At 42.3% G+C, this 16,953-nt stretch overlaps 1 protein-coding gene across 6 annotated transcripts in view; it reads right to left on the bottom strand.

Annotated features, from left to right (window-relative positions):
- The window catches only part of DOCK1 (dedicator of cytokinesis 1), a 561,485-nt gene that overhangs the window by 328,712 nt on the left and 215,820 nt on the right, over positions 1-16,953 (bottom strand). For all 6 annotated transcript variants that reach the window (XM_063607571.1, XM_034931700.3, XM_034931698.3 and 3 more), the window contains exons 26-27: positions 6,759-6,886; positions 4,586-4,681 (exon numbers count right to left, since the gene is read on the bottom strand). In XM_063607571.1, coding sequence (XP_063463641.1) covers positions 4,586-4,681; positions 6,759-6,886 — 224 coding nt within the window. The remainder of the gene's footprint in view (positions 1-4,585; positions 4,682-6,758; positions 6,887-16,953) is intronic.

The following is a 16,953-nucleotide window of genomic DNA, read 5'->3' as shown; positions in this document are numbered from 1 at the left end:
CAACTGCCAAATGGAGTTGTTTTGGTTTTTTCTTAAGGATGTAATACTTAGGATCATAGCACATTATTATCCTAGGCACGAGATGCATTCCAATCACCCATTTCAAATATAATCAACTAAAGCAAACAATATACAACTGACTGCAAAGTTGAGTTTTTGTAAAATCCCACAGATAAAGAAAAGCCTTATATTGCATATCCCAATTTATCTAATTAAGTGTGAAGTTCCCCAGTTTTCTATTCCTTACATAAATAGGGGGAAGCTGTCAGGGCATAATCACATTCCCAATTAATACCTTATTCCAATGGAAAGAGGCCACATTTCTAGTACTGTTGTTGACAACATCATGGAATAAATCATTAAGTAAAGTATATCAATTGCAGAGTTCTTTTTAATCACTTTAATTTTTAAAAACTCATTTTCAGTGATTACTTAGAATTTTTAAGCTGATTCATAGTTACATAATTTCCACTATATTTATGCAAAAATGAGTAACACATAAAGGCTGAAATCTCTAAGATATAATGGAATGGTACAGCCTACCCAAAACAGACCTATGAACTATTTTCTACTCTTTTTCCACTCTAGAAGGTCTACTGATTAAGGTTTTTGTCCACCTTGTCAGGGATACTTTTTGCCTTGATCTTCCTCTAATCTAAATTCACAGAACAACAACAATGACTTTAAAAAGTTAATGCATAAATCTACATTTGATGCAAATTGGAAGAGCAAGGGCAGGCATCCTAAACAGGGTAGCATTTCACTCACACTGCTCTGTTGACTCCAGAGAGGGGGCTCGTGGCTGGTTGGGGATTACAAGGTCCCACTAAACAACTCGAATTTTCAGTGGCGAACACCCTTCTTGAAAACATCTTGATGTTGTCATCACTCATTAAATGATTATAGCTTATTCAGAATTTTTTTGAGAGTCCTTTCAAGACAGCTGCATTTTATAAAAGAAACTCCAAGGATTTTTTTTACTTCTTTACAGATCTTAGAGATGGTGGAATTGGGAGGAGTCCGTTTAAGACCTCTCTCCTCTTCCCACTTTGAGGCTTCTGTTTGGGAAGATCAGGGCTGTGGAGGATGGTTCTGGAGGTGGGTAGTTTGTTCTACCTCTTCCATTCCCAGACAGTGCTTAGACCCCTATGCCAACTGCTTGATATCAATGTGGCTCCGGATAAGACCAAGCATGGGTCCTCGCTGTCACACCCCCTTCTTAGAACATGCAAGGCTTCTTCCTGAGGAACTCCTCAGGGTTCCTTAGAACACAGGGGTTCTTCCAAGCTGGAGCATCCCAAGCCCTTCAGGAAATGGGCACCTAGCTTGTGGTCTGGCCCTTCTAGCAAGGAGATCCTAGAGTTGGACCATGGATACAACATGATAGAAAATAGAAAGGTGCTTATTTCCCTGAACAGCTGTCTCCCTAAGCAGGACAGGGATCTAGGAGCAGCTCAGTCCTTTCAATGACTTCTGAAGTGGACCAGGGCCATCAGCATCGTGTGCCTGTGTCTTATAGAAGGGACTGACAGCATACATGGGAACCAAATCCAGGCTGGAAACAAGTGCTGCCATGCTAGCTGTGGGATCTTGAACTGTTTCTTGTCTGTCTGCAGGGCACTGTGAGAATTAAATAAGAATCTTCCTGTTCATTATATAGTGCATAGCACGTAAATGCATGCTCAGTGAAGAGGTGCCATTACTACTACCACACTTATTATCATGCCTGAGATAGGAGAAATTTCTCAAAGACATCCTGGACCACATGGTCTGAGAGGAGATATAATTCCCTGCAGGGTCTATTCTACCCTTTGATGAAGCTGCAAGCACATTTTATAATCTCTCCACATTCCCAGCTTCCCATCCAAACTTTATGAGCTTTTTCTGTGCCCTCTTCCCTCCAGTTTAACTGTTGACCAGTGGGCTACAAGTCAAGTGAACACACACCTAGCATAAAGACCCTAAATAAGGCTGGGCATGGTGGCTCATGCCTGTAATCCCAGCACTTTGGGAGGCCGAGGCGGATGGATCACCTGAGGTCAAGAGTTTGAGACCAGCCTTGCCAACATGGTGAAACCCCATCTGTACTAAAAAATACAAAAATTATCTTGAGTGTGGTGACATGCACCTGTAATCCCAGCTTCTCGGGAGTCCGAGGCACAAGAATCACTTGAACCCAGGAGACAGAGGTTGCAGTGAGTCAAGATTGCACAACTGCACTCCAGCCTGGGTGACAGAGCAAGACTCTATCTCAGGGGAAAAAAAAAAAAAAGAAGACCCTAACTGGAGGCAGGATTGTGCCCCAACTAGAGACAGGACCATATCCCCTAACCAGAGACTGGACTGTGCCCCACTGACCAGAGACAGGACGTCCTGACCAGAGACAGGACGTCCTAACCGGAGAGAGAGGACCAAGACCCACTAACCAGAGACAGAACCATGTTTCCCTAAGCACAGGCAGAACCATGCTCCCCTGAACAGAGACAAAACAGTCTCATAAGACCACCTGCCTCCACTTATACCCTATCCCTCATCTGCCACCACCCCTGCATGCCATCATGTCATCCCCAGCCTCTCTAAGTCCACCCATCCCAAGAGGGTCTTGGCAGAACCACACTTGGTTCAAGTTCAAGCCACATGCTCTTTGCTCTACATAAGGCCCTTTCTAGTTCCACTCCTGAGACTGTGAAGAGTGCACCTGCGGCACGACTCCAAGAAGACAGGAAGGCCAGACGTCAGGGGTCAACGCCGGACATCAGGGGTCAACGCCAGACCTCAGGGGTCAACAGGTGGCTTGTGGAGTCACCGCAAATCCTTCTCTATGGGCTCAGTGCCCATTCCACATTAATGTGATCCAAATGTGTTTCAAGACTATGAATAATTATGATGGAGAATAAGAAAAAGCAGGCAAATTTACGTTTATGTAATAATGGAAAAGTCTACTGTAAATAAAGCCAATTTACATGGAAACATTTTATTTCCTGATTCATACATGTTGTAATCCAAACTTAAAAGTGTTTAAGTTTAAACTTTAAGTTTAAACACTTTAAAAAGGAAAACTGAGTTTAAGTTTAAACTTTAAACACTTGAAAAAGGAAAATCTGAACCTCACATGTGCTGATGCTCTAAGACATGAACTGTTTCACTGGATGGAAATACACTTAGGCAGCATTTGTCCATCTGTGCAACCTGTCTGTGACGCACACGACACGGAGTCCTCTGTGGTGACACCAGACATAAAAACGCAAAGGACCCCAGGGCTCCGTTCTGACTATGCTGTCCAAGAAGACACACATCACCTCCCTGTTCACACCCCAGATATGCAACAAGAACAACGATCACGCACCAGGAAGGACCAGGTGCCTCCTCTGATGTCAAGGGAAAACTCCAAAAGGACGTTTTCTCCTTTCAAGTTATTTTTTGGAAAGGATCCACCAAGATGACTTAGATGATAACGTGTGCTAAGTATTTTAAACATTATCCAGTCTATCTTTGATGGGCACTCAGGTTGGTTCCAAGTCTTTGCTATTGTAAACAGTGCTGCAATAAACATACGTGTACATGTGTCTGAATAAAGAAAATGTGGCACCTATACACCATGGAATAGTATGCAGCCATAAAAAAGAATGAGTTCATGTCCTTTGCAGGGACATGGATGAAGCTGGAAGCCATCATTCTCAGCAAACTAACACAGGACCAGAACACCAAACACCACGTGTTCTCACTCATGAGTAGGAGCTGAACAATGAGAATACATGCACACAGGGAGGAGAACAACACACACCGGGGCCTGCTGGGGAGTGGGGGGCAAATGGAGGGAGAGCATTAGGACAAATACCTAATGCATGCAGGGCTTAAAACCTAGATGATGGGTTGATAGGTGCAGCAAACCACCATGGCATACGCATACCTATGTAACAAACCTGTATGTTCTGCACATGTATCCCAGAAATTAAAGAAAAAAAAAAGAAAAGAAATTATAACCCCTTGAACCTCAAAAAAAAAAAAAAAAATTAAATGAGACCTACTCATGCATTTTTTGCTGAAGGAAACAGACTTAAGGTAAGAGGGTGGGGAGGACAGCAGTGAACCCTGGGAAAAGGCACCATGATCAGAAACTTGATGGACTGTCTAAATTAGTAAAATATTCTTGAAAAAAATGAATAGGCTCCTGCCTAATTACTGTTTAAGAGAAACACCTACAATACATTAGAATAGACAATAAAATAACTAAGGTGAAGAATCTCAATTACTTTTTAGGGTCCTTCATAAAATTTTATTAATGGCACCTTAAGTGTAAACACTAAGGAGAAACTGCCAGAAGAATGACGACTCAGCAGAAAATACATGTCTTTTGCTATAAGTAAGTAATGAGAAAACAAGAGCCAAATGTTTCCATCTTTAAAGTTGGTTTGCTTACCCTTCAACTTTGACATTCATTTGGAAAATGAGGACATTTTATATACCAAGCTGTATCTCAACTGCTCACTACATTGCAGTATAATAAGCTATGTTCAAACAGCAGTTGGAGAAGGATGCTGTCAGCCCCAGTTAAATATCCAAACATATGTCACCAAGCACTTACGATGAGTTCGGAATCTCGTCCCATGGAAATGACGGTTCGGTTCACGGTCCGGAGAAGTTTCTCCATGATAATCTGGACGTGCCTCTGGGTTGGCCCCTGGGGAAGGACACACCAATGAACATCAACACCAGAGAAACATTAACATGCCAGCCCCAGTGGCTGTCATTGAATCCATTTACCCTGTAAAGAGTAAATCAATTATAACCCTTAATGAGATGAAAAATGGCCGTTGTCAAAGGCAAAAGCTCTCACAAAGAAAACTCAGGGGATTTTATTAATTATAGTCCATTAATGATAATTTGTTACATATATAATCATAGTAATTTAATTTAAGCAAACCTTAAAAATAAAAGAAAATCTGTTTAAACAATATAATGTTTATGATCCCTGATTAGCCCACCAATTAGTTTTCTAAAGATATTTGGCCATCTGTAAATGGAAGGCAGGCAGATAACAGTCCTAGATGGTTCTGCATGTCAAATGCAAATAACTTAAACAGTCACATAGGATAGAATGTTTAAACAGCATTTAGCAAACTATCTAAAATTCACACTGCTGTGGCATTCAGTAAAAATTGACTCTTTTATTAGTGTGGGATGCGATTGTTGATTCTTCTTCGTGAACTTTGAATCTGCTTAAACACATGCTCTAGGCCCTTCCCAGCGTCACCACCTCCTCTGTGAGCTTTGGCCATACAAGCTCTTACCCCAAGCTTTTCTCCAATAAAAACAGGGAAGAGCCTGAAGTGGGACCACTGGAGGCTGGCCTTTGGGTGAAGGCCTCCAAGACCTCTCCAAAGGCAATGCCCCTGTAAGAGGTGAGGTTTCCAGCATCACCAAGAACAGATTTAATCCGATCTTTTTCTTCCAGATCACTAACCAGGCTCTGAGAGAATGAGCCAGGACTACAGGGGAGTGGGTGGCCAGGTATATGGGTGTGGTGACTGGGAGGGATTTTCAAGGTCATGCAGGAAACGGCCAGGGACAAGCCTCATCTACTTAGAAATCCTGGCCACTCTGTCCAGGGCTAGGGGCAAGGACAGACAAAGCCCTGCTTTCACCTTTCCAGGCACACCTGGAAGATCAATAGCATCACGTGTGTGCTCCAACAGGAATGGTATGTTGGGAGTGAAAGGCACAGGGTCAGACTTTTCCATATGCGCTGGCACAAACTTGCTTTTTATTTTTTCTTTCATTTTCTAGAGACAGGCTCTCACTATGTTGCCCAGGCTGGTCTTAAACTCCTGGGCTCAAGCGATCCTCCTGCCTTGGCTTCCCAAACCGCTGGGATTACAGGTGTGAGCTACTGCGCTGGGCTGGCACCAACTTCTGATTTTTAAAAAAGTCCCTGAAAGAAGCATACAATTTAGAAATGCAAAAGGAATAGGGTAGGCCAGGTGCAGTGGCTCACTGGGAGGCCGAGGCGGGTGGATCACGAGGTCAGGAGTTTGAGACCAGCCTGGCCAACATAGTGAAACCCCGTCTGTACTAAAAATACAAAAAAAATTAGCTGGGCATGGTGGCAGGCACCTATAATCCCAGCTACTTGGGAGGCTGAGGCAGGAGAATCGCTTGAACCCGGGAGGCAGAGGTTGCCATGAGCTGAGATTGTGCCACTGCACTCTAGCCTGGGCGACAGTGTAAGACTCTGTCTCAAAAGAAAAAAAAAAAAAAAAAAAAAAAGGAATAGGGTAGAGCTACAAAAGCAAAGCACTGACCTAGGGGAAGAGAGCCTGGGGGGAGGAAAAGAGCTGCTCTTCTCCTTACGACTCCCTCAGCATGCCTGGCTTTATTTATTTATTTATTTTTAACTTTGTGCATGTATTACTTTAATAAAAATAAGAAGAAAGAATGCAGATAATTAGCCAACTTTAAGCATCAAAGCCTTTTTGTCTGAACTTAAGGATGAAAATTTAGGTCCTGAGAGACATTTCGTCGAGAAGACACAGGAAATAAAAAAACAATTTTCAATGCAGAAGGATAAATGTTGTAATGTAATAATCACCATATATACATAAATAAAAATAATTTAAGGGTGCAACTCTACTGAGACAAAAAGAGAGGCTAGACCTTAAAATCAAGACCGTTCATTTTTAAATGAATAAAGTTGTACTGCAAGGCAAATGGCAGGTCCAGGCAAATGGCAGGACATCACGCACAGAGCCATCACTCACCACGTCCTTCCTGTACAGCACCTCCAGGATGTGGCTGAGCAGCTGACAGCAGGCCTCCAGGTCCTCCTGTCTCTCCAGATGGTACTTGAGCTGATCGGTCATCATGGGAAGCAGGATCTCTCTGCAGTCTACACAGGACACAGCATTGCCAGTCAGTGTGAAACCAAGATGCAACTCGTGTTTGCTATAAGCTTGTCTGCCCTTTCAAGCAGTTTGCATTCACGTTGTGCAACACGTGGAACTGACATCTGGAGGGGGGTCAATTACTTGACTGTGAGAACACCGTGTCTGCTGTTATTGTAAATAATTCACATACAAACACACTTCCATGCATCTATGTGTGTATCCCAGGTAAACAGATAATAATTTGCAAACATACATGATATATGTAAACACACACACACACTTATATCCCACTGTGTGCACATAAATGCAGACACAAACACACATGGGTTTTTTGTTTTTTGTTGTTGTTTTGTTTTTGAGACGGAGTCTTGCTCCGTCGCCCAGGCTGGAGTGCCGTGGTGTGATCTCGGCTCACTGCAAGCTCCGCCTCCCAGGTTCACGCCATTCTCCCACCTCAGCCTCCTGAGTAGCTGGGACTACAGGTGCCTGCCACCACGCCCAGCTAATTTTTTTATTTTTATTTTTAGTAGACATGGGGTTTCACCATGTTAGCCACACACGGGTTTTTTAATGAATTTTCTCTAACTACAAATTCACTAATTTGCAACATTAAAAGAAATACTTCCTACAACACAAATTATTTGAATTGCAGCTTTTCTCATCTATGCCAAGGTGAGCCAAAGTATGATTTCCTTCTCCTAGGTAGAAGATGCCAATCTTGGAATGTGGCAATTTAAGGCACACAGAATCCTTCTCAAGACAGCTTCCTGGAGTGGGCTGAGGAGGAACAGGAAATGAAAAGCAGGAGCAAAGGCCCCACTCTGGGACGCGTGGCTATAAAATGAAGGGATGCCACGGTGTAAGGATCAGAGGCAAAGCAGGTTTGGGTTTCCATTTGTGCTTTCAATAAGAGCATAGGAAGGATGTTCAGAAAATAACAGAGCAATAGGGAAACAAATTACAAATACAATGAAAGGTGAAATGCAATTCCTAATTGTCTCTTCCAGTTGGGAAATCCAGCTTAACTGGAGCATCATCCACTCTCCAGCATGGACTATCTATTTACAACACCAGTTCTGTGTTTTGACACTAGCCCAGCCATTCTTGTTTCCTTTAAATGCAGAGCACAAGAGGAGACAGCAGTGCTCTAAAACCTTAAACAGACTTAGCCGGTTTTCAGGATTTTATATTATAAGACTTACAACATTAAAGATACATTAAAACATGTTTTGCATTAATGTTTCTTTTATATAAGAAAACTATAAGCATGCAACATTGGAATGGTTCCTCTAAGTACACAGAGCACACTTAGAACTTTCCCAAGAACTACACTGTAATGAAGGACTGGGGAGCAGGCAGAGAGAAACAAAGACTGAGAAGAAACACAAACCCCTCTACTCCCCTGTCTCCAGCGGATCACATGTGGGCGGCTCATGGCCAAGGCCTTCCCCAATTCCATTTTTTGTTGATTCGCCAAGAAAGGAGTGATAGCAACTCCATTTTTACAAGAAGTTTTGTCCAATTAATATAGGAAAATAAGAATGCACCTGTTAATTTCACAATGCCAGTAGTCAATACTTAGGCGGAAGAAATGTATGACGTGCTAAGAGCTGCACATCTTCTGGAAAGAGGCCAGGTCAGCCTCGAAGGCTGTGGTGTCTGGAATCCCACAGGAGGTCAGTAAGGGAGAGCACAGTGCCAAGATGGGCTGCCCATGTAGGAGACTGCCCTAGTGTTAGAGCCACCCGAGAACAAAGCCAGTCTAAGAGAAATGAACAAGAAAATGACCTCATGGGAGTGAATCCAGCCTGGAAACACTAACACATGGGACACACTATTTCCACAAATACCCCCAAATCTCAATGCCTTTCCTATAGAACCTCGATGTTTACAAACTACATCCAACTTTAGTGACTCTTGAGCTGCTGACCTTAACCACAACACAGCATCCGACGTAGGGTTTAACTCCAAATGCTCTAGCCCAGCTGGCTGGAATGCTTCCTCAGCACACCCTTATCTGAGCCCAGCCCTGCCAGCACTCTTCCTCGTGGTGCCCACCATAATATCTCCCAAATGAGTCCTCTTGCCCTTTGGCTGGAAACACATCACACACTGTGCCAACCTCAACATGGGGAGAGCCCTGGCCCAACCCTGTCACTTGGTCATCCCTAGCACTGCCACCATTCTGGAAAACAAGCTGAATTTCCAAGAAACCTCAGAGGCAGCAGTTAGAACCACTAAGACCTGAGCAGGTAATGACAGCCCCTGACAATGTGACTAAGGAAAAAAATGACTACATAAGCTTAGAAGCCGTCTTCTGAAGCAAGCTTAGGACAGACCCAAGAGAGGGAAATGGTCTAACGGACCAGCCAGTACAGGCTGGAAGGAGGGTGTGTCCATAAGTGATTCCAGAAAATCAGAGGAACATAGCACTGGGCTCAGAAACAGCAGAGCTGGCCCTGTAGGCTCTGGTACCCAGATGTCCTGGCCTAAATTCATCCCTCACCGCACCATTTATCTGTCATGCTGGGTAGGCAGTTGTGGTCTGTGCTATTCTCAGAGCTAATTGAGTGTGCTGGTCTCATTTGTTAGAATTACTCTGGCGAGAAGAAAGAGGTGTCTGTCTGTTCATCTTTGGCTGGGGGATGCTATCAACCATCTTTGGTTACCTGGTGGTAACGTTCACCATCCACCCCACCTGGAGGACTGCGCTACCTTCACCTGTTTGCTATCCAGCCTCTCCTGATGAGAAACAACAAAACTTTTAGAAACGTCACTGTCATTTTGTCCCAATACAGACATTTCATTCACTAAGCCCCCAAGAAGATGTAAAAAAAAAAAAATTGTTATAACCATCCTGATAGACCAGAACCCAACTGCACCTCAGCCTTCATGACCCAGCCATCCATGGCCAGTCAAGATCAAGTGGGGAGGTGGGGCGATGTCTACTTTAACTGTCGAGACAAAATGAGATGATGCTTGAGGAAGGACTTTGTAAAAAGCCATCCAACGTGCCTCAGTGAGAGGTCTCCCCCGGCACCATCAGCATCAGGAAACTCCACCCCGACCGCAAAACAGAACCAGGTCACTGAGGAGGACCAGGCTGGCAACAAGGCTTTCCCTAAAGGCCAAAGGTCACTCTGCCCATGCCAGGGATTTCAACCATGCCTCCAGGCAGAGGGTCACACAGGCTGTGGCACCTTACAGTACCGTCCGTCACCTGGTCCACAGCAACCCATCCCAGGCCCCCAAAGAAAGGCAATTCCCCAGAGCCACTAGGAGAGGCTGGGAGGACCGAAGCTGAAGGCAGCAAAGCCAAGGAGTGCACCTCCCTGGTGACCTGTGATCTGCTGGCCTCAGCAAAGCCCCCACTGGACCCAGGTACAGGAAGCCCTCCAATGCCCCGTTATCGGAACACTGAAATACTGATTGCTTTAATTATCTGTTCCTCCTTGCTGATATGCAATCTCCATAAGAGCAGAAGCCTTCTTATTTTTCTTAAATGGCTTGTCCAAGCACATAAACCAAGGCCTGATGATAGTGGTGGTATGAGTGTGTGTGTCTTGGATTAACTTGCAATTACGCACATGTGGTATCAAATTAAAGTCTGCAGTTAAAAGCAGGTCTGCCGCTCTCAACCCTCAAGAAATGGTAGCTGTTAATAACAATAATACAAATATCAGTATACAAAGTCAGCCTTTTCAACTAAAAATATACAAAGAAAACTAAAGCCTTACAGCTGCACTATCCAGTACAGTAGCCACTCAGCTGCCTTCCCCAAAAGCAAAAACATAAATTTCTTAAAACCTCATTTTTTAAGGGACTTCTCTTACTCTATATTTCTGTCTACAGATAGGTTTTTTCAAGAAGTGGTGGGAGTACACGTTTTAAGTAACAGTAAGACTCTTGAATTTTGTCTTAAGATAGCAAATCAAGAGCACTGAGGAACGTATACTACAAAAACAGATGGACAGACAGACGGACAGATAGACACACACACACACACACACACATATACATATACCCTACAATGACCTATTTTAAAGCATGAACAGCTGTCTCTGGCAGCCAAGGAAGAGGAATCTCCTATCTTCCTATGGACAACACACCCAAATGTCACCTAAATGTCCTGAATACTTTTCCCATGGACAAAATGTCATTTCTACAGGTTTGGCACTGATAGTCCCATTAGTTCCAAAACAGATGGCCTGGGAAGCCAACAAATAATCCACCAGGAGAAAAAAAAAAAAAAAAAAAAAAAAGGAGGAGGGGTCTTATATTTTAAAGAAAAACAAACCATCTTTTGAATACTCTGGAACAAACACTTGACCAGAAGTCCAGGAACCTGAGTCACTTGATGGGATCTGGGGAAAGCCTTTTAATCAGTTTACCCACACGTATAAAGAAATAATGCAATCCCCCCTGCTGGCTCTTTGCTTTGTATCTAGAGAGTTTAAGAGTTACTTAAACTCTCTAGGTCTTAATTTTTCTAATGTGCAAAATGGGGATGCTGTTGGTCGTCTCCCAGGTTGACTGAGAACTAAATGATACGATGTGTGTATTTAGCAAATATGAGCCTACAACAAATGGTGGTAACAGAAGGAATAGTATTATACAAAGTCAGCTGTTCAACTAAAAGGACACAAAAGAAAACTAATACCTCAGAGCTGTGACATCCAACATGGAAACCTCTGAGCATGTGAAATCTAATTAGTGCCACGGAGGAATGGAATTTTTAATGTTATTTAATTGTAATTAATATAAACTCGAATGTAAAAAGTGCTACTTGATTTACTTATTAGAAACCAATGTTTGTAACAATTGGGGTGTGTGAATCTCATTTTTCAAAGGTAAATTATATTCAATGATGAAAATAAAGATCACGTGTCTGGTGAAAATTTCACATCCAAACAGAGATGTGCTGTAAGTGTAAAATACTGGATTTCAGAGACTTCATATGATAAAAAGAATGTAAAATATGTATCATTAGTAATATTTAGAGAGAGTTCATGTTGCAGTGATGTTTTAGACAAAATACATTGTTAAAATTCATTTCAGCAATTGCCTCATTTTTTAAAATGTGGCAACTAGAATATTTTTAATTACATACATGGCTCACATTCTATTTCTGCTGGACAGCACAGTCTCAGAGAATGCTAGAAAGCCGATGTTGAAGACCTTGTATGTGACTTCTCATTTTTATGAACTGGCATTTATTGTAAGCAGAGTCATGGCCACAGCTCTCTCTTATCAGACACTCCGTCACACATACGTGACTCCAGGACCACCAGTGCTTGTCAGTGCTGACTTAGGCTACGGTGACCTACGAGGAAGCTAGAATCAGCTGGCACAGCTATCCTGGTTTCCTCTGCCACGCACAGAGCTATAAAGGTAGCCAGGCTCCATGCAAATCAGCTGTGAGGATCACACCAGCCACCCTTTCACGGCCCTTCCCCAGTGTGATCCACAATGATTACAGACAGCAATAATTCAACATCTGTTCATCCTCAGCTGCAAGGGCCGAAGCCGGGATGATTAATGCTCTGGTAATGAGGACAGAGTAAAAAATATTAATCTTTATAAAAGGTATTCAATAAGCATTATCAGCTTATAAATGCCCAAGCAGAATACCCGACCATAACCCCATTACAGCTCTACATTAAAGCAAGATGCAAATAAAAGAATGAATTTGTCCATTGAAAACATTCATTTTTATGAACAGAGTAATGTACTTCTTAATTTTTAGTTTGGTCACATTAAATAAATGATCCATAAAGTGCATTTAATAACTCTGTGTTACATAGAACTGAGATCCAGTATAACACTTTTCATAAGAATTAAACAGTAAGAATCATATACATGGGGGGTGTTTGCTATTCATCTTGTATAGTCAATTGTCTTATTTTCCAGCCATCTAAGAATCCTGGACCCACAGGTTTCAACACGTTCACGTGCTTTCCTCCCTCCATTCAAGTCTTCAAACAACAGAAATACAGAAGACGGTGCCGACACTGGAAGGAATCGCGGAGCCATCTCCTTAGCTCCACACTTCACAGATGTGGGAGCTGGGAGCTGAGTGAAGGGACCTTCAGGACTGCACCTCTACGCACCATCGGAGTCAGAATTATTAGATGTCTATTCCAGCCGGGCGCGGTGGCTCACGCCTGTAATCCCAGCACTTTGGGAGGCTGAGTCAGGAGGACCATGAGGTCAGGAGATAGAGACCATCCTGGCTGACACAGTGAAACCCCATCTCTACTAAAAATACAAAAACAAAATTAGTCGGCCGCGGTGGCAGGCGCCTGTAGTCCCAGCTACTCAGGAGGCTGAGGCAGAAGAATGGCGTGAACCCAGGAGACGGAGCTTGCAGTAAGCCGAGACTGTGCCACTGCACTCCAGCCTGGGTGACAGAGTGAGACTCCGTCTCAAAGGAAAAAAAAAAAAAAAAAGCCTGATTCCTCAGCTGGAGCCCCCAGAGTAAAGGACCCATGCAGGTACACGTGTGTGTAAACCTGTATGGTTCAGGCATTTTTACATAACAGACACAAAGCAAATTTTTCAAGAATCATTCTAACCTAACAAGTCATGAAAGTTAGCAGTACCAGAGAATAAATCAACATCAAGTTACCCTTGGTAGGTCACTTTTCCTTTCTGCACCTTAGTTTCCTAGTCTGTAAAATGGAGTAAACACAAATGGCCTGTGCAGTGTTTCTGTTCCAAGCTGCCCGGCAGTACCTTTTACGTGTTCTGATTGGAACAGGGCCACTGGGCAGAGGGCTGAAATTGTTAGAAATGCGGTAATCTGCACTTCACTCTTGAGGTATTCAGTATCATGGAATTTGAAATGAAAAGGTGACAGAGCAAGTAAAAGGGTGTTGGAAATTGGAAGGAGGGGGCACAGTAGCACGTGGACTATTGAACAACAGGAAAAAGAAGTTTGTCAAATACATGTTTTCTGGACATTGGCACAAGGCTTTGTAAAAAAGCGAGCCATCCTTTAAAGGAAGGCAGTGGGGGAGCAGATATTTTGTATCTTTTACTCTGGAAAAGTAAGGATTAAACTTCCATTACTCTGTTAGTAACAAGTTGTCAGAGGAAAGAAATGAAAGAAGAGCCAATGGAGAAAAATTGCAAATGAGTCCCATTTATCAGTAGATGAAAAAATTGGCAAGATGCAAGAAAAATGCAGAAAACACTGTGTGAGAAGAATTGGTCAGGCAGGAAGTCTGTTTTCTAGGTGGAAGGGGGTACATCAAGGATGTGGCTTGTGTTAAGTTCAGAAAGAATTTAAAGGGCTATCAGTCTGCAGGCAGGATCTCACCACATGGAGGATGAGAAAACTGAGAGAGAATATACAGGGCTGTGGAATGGTGGGTATTTTTTAAACCAGGAGAATAAAGGTAGCAAAAAAACATAGGTCTTGGCCCGTGTGGTCCTGCACAAACTCCCCTCCTGGTTGCTCTGACAATAAAATACATATGTCAAAACCCTATATTGTGTTGCAGTTCATCTTAGCGGAAGGACTGTGCACCCAGGGAGGAGTTTATGCCCAAGAAAAGACAGAGGTCCTAAAGCAGAACCTAGGAGACTGCATGCTGACCTGGGGCTCTTTCCACTGTCCCAGGCTAGTTACTGTAGACAACACATCATGCAGTTACAGAAATCAGCTACCAGGAGCTAGAAGAAATCATGTACTAAAGAGACTCAGGGACTTGCTTTCCTGGTGCCCAGTGTGCACATGACTAAATACAGCACAACCAACACAGTCTCTTCTCAGATTGTTCTTCTTGCATTCAACATCCAGCAACAGGAACAGAAGCCCACCCAGAAGTGACAGCAGAACTCAACAGACGATGATAAAGTTTACACCAACTATACCATAAACTGTTGGCACCACCAATTTGATCACAGATAAAAGTCCCACACAGAAAGAAGAGAAAAACTATTAAAACTCCATGAACATACAAGCACAACACTGTATACTTTATACATTTCATTTATTTGTGTGTTTATTCATTCACTTATTTGTATTTTGTCTTGTTCCATATGGCATTTGAAGTAAATTCAGTTTTCAGAATGCATTACTCATATGGTGGGTGTGAAACAGTTTAAGAAAAGAGTGGGCTGATAGATTTGTAAGAAGCCACCTCCTCAATCAGCACCACGGCGGTGGACAGCTCCCTGCCAGGCTTCTTGCTGAACTCTGGTGTCCTTATCTGAGCATTGAGATAATCACTCTTTTCCAATTCTACATTTTTAAGTAGAAGACTCTGAAGACTCTCAAAGGAAGCAAACTCGCTAATCAATGGTCCTGAGCACACGGAAGATATTCAATGAATTATGATGGAATTGAAATGGAAACAATTAAAAACCTGAAATTGAGTTCACCCTCCTACATTCAATAAGTCATTTCTAAAATCCTGCAGTGTTATAACAAATGGTCTTTTCAAAAACATATATAATGAAAGACAGAGAATGATATACAGAATGAGGGATGAAAAAGGTGCAGTATTACAGATAAAAAGTTTTCTCAAGGCATGAAAGAAACAGAAGAGAAAATGATGTTTACATTCCACCATTATTTAAAAGAATCAGTCTTCAGGGTTCACAGCTGGTACCGTTCATCAGAAGTCATCAGCATAACTATCTAATTAAAGTACTGCAGAATGCTATATGAGTGGTACATTAAGTGACTGTGGCAAAACTGACCCCAACCCCAATTTTTCCTTCTGCACAACATCTATCAAGTTAACAAAACTACTGCAGAGTAGCTCCAGGTTTAGGATCCCTTTCGATATATTTCTATTTTCCACAACAGTAAAGCTCAAGAGATTTTATTTTGGTTTTTTTAATCAAAAATGCTTTTATCAAAACATTAAGAAGGTATATTATGGGTCTGTTTCAAACATGCAACTTTTCTATAATTTAAGGCATAATAAGTTTATTAATAGGGTAATTTTTTGAGATATAAATTTCTATCATGGATCAAATCACAATGATAATAGTGTAGAAATCTGACTTCAATATTTCCTAATAGCTAGTCCCAATAAGTGTCTGGGACTTTGCCCTCAGATTTCAAAGGGCTGCTGTAACTAATGTTTCCACCATTAAAAAGGAGAGTTTTACTCTGCTTGATAACTAGAAGAATCATTCACCTTGAAAATAAGAATAAGGAAAATAATTTAAACTTACCAGGCTTACACTTTCAAGAAGCTCAAAAATGGAAGCAAATGAAGTTTGAAAAGACTCATGAACACTGTCTACAAGGAGCCTGTTTGCTATAGTGAAGGGAGGAGCCCCAGGACGGCCAGGGTATGAGGCAATGGCCTCTTTCCCATTCCTACTCACTGCCAGAGTCCAACCACCAGAAAAACAACAAACGGACAAACAGAAAACTACACAGAGCAGGCTTACAGAAAAGCAACCTATCTAGAGTATCCAACTATTTGCAAGACCAAAAAGGGGTAGCCTTACCACTAAAATTTACTCTCAAAGTCTCATACTCCCATCCAAAACAAACTAAGTGAGGACAAAATGATAAGTACACAGTAAGCTCCAAAGAAAACCTGTCCATTGCTTTGGCCACTATAGAAATGGGAATATGGAAAAATTACATCTTGCAAAGCAAATAAGTGACCCAGTGTTCATTGAAACAAGCTTCCCAAAGCTGTCAGATTCAGAAAGGGGCCAGTGGGTGAGAGAACATGTTCCAGGAGGACTCTCACCTCCACTCAAAGGCTTCTTACAAGTATAGCCAATGCTCTTTACTAACTTAAAAGTCAGTGTCAGCTCAGCTTGATTCATTTTATTCCAATTTCTATAACATTAATGTTACACAATTTTGTGAGCTTAAATCCTAAACGCCAGTGTTCTAGTGTTTAATTACACTAAAACTTTTCGTTTCTATAAGATTTAAGCTTTAATTTTCACAGCTTTTGTCAGCTATGTGGGCAACAATATAATCACATGGAAACAAAGCTGCAAATGCACAAATGATGAAGCTTTGACTTTTCCTTCTCTTTGTATCTATCTTGCTTTGAAAATCTGCTCACTCCACACCACAGATTAT

The sequence above is a fragment of the Pan paniscus genome, chromosome 8 (genome assembly GCF_029289425.2).
Source record: "Pan paniscus chromosome 8, NHGRI_mPanPan1-v2.0_pri, whole genome shotgun sequence".
In the NCBI taxonomy this organism is placed as follows: Eukaryota; Metazoa; Chordata; class Mammalia; order Primates; family Hominidae; genus Pan; species Pan paniscus.
The sequence above is the reverse complement of the archived record's forward strand: the minus strand, read 5'-3'. Positions and strand labels throughout refer to the sequence as shown.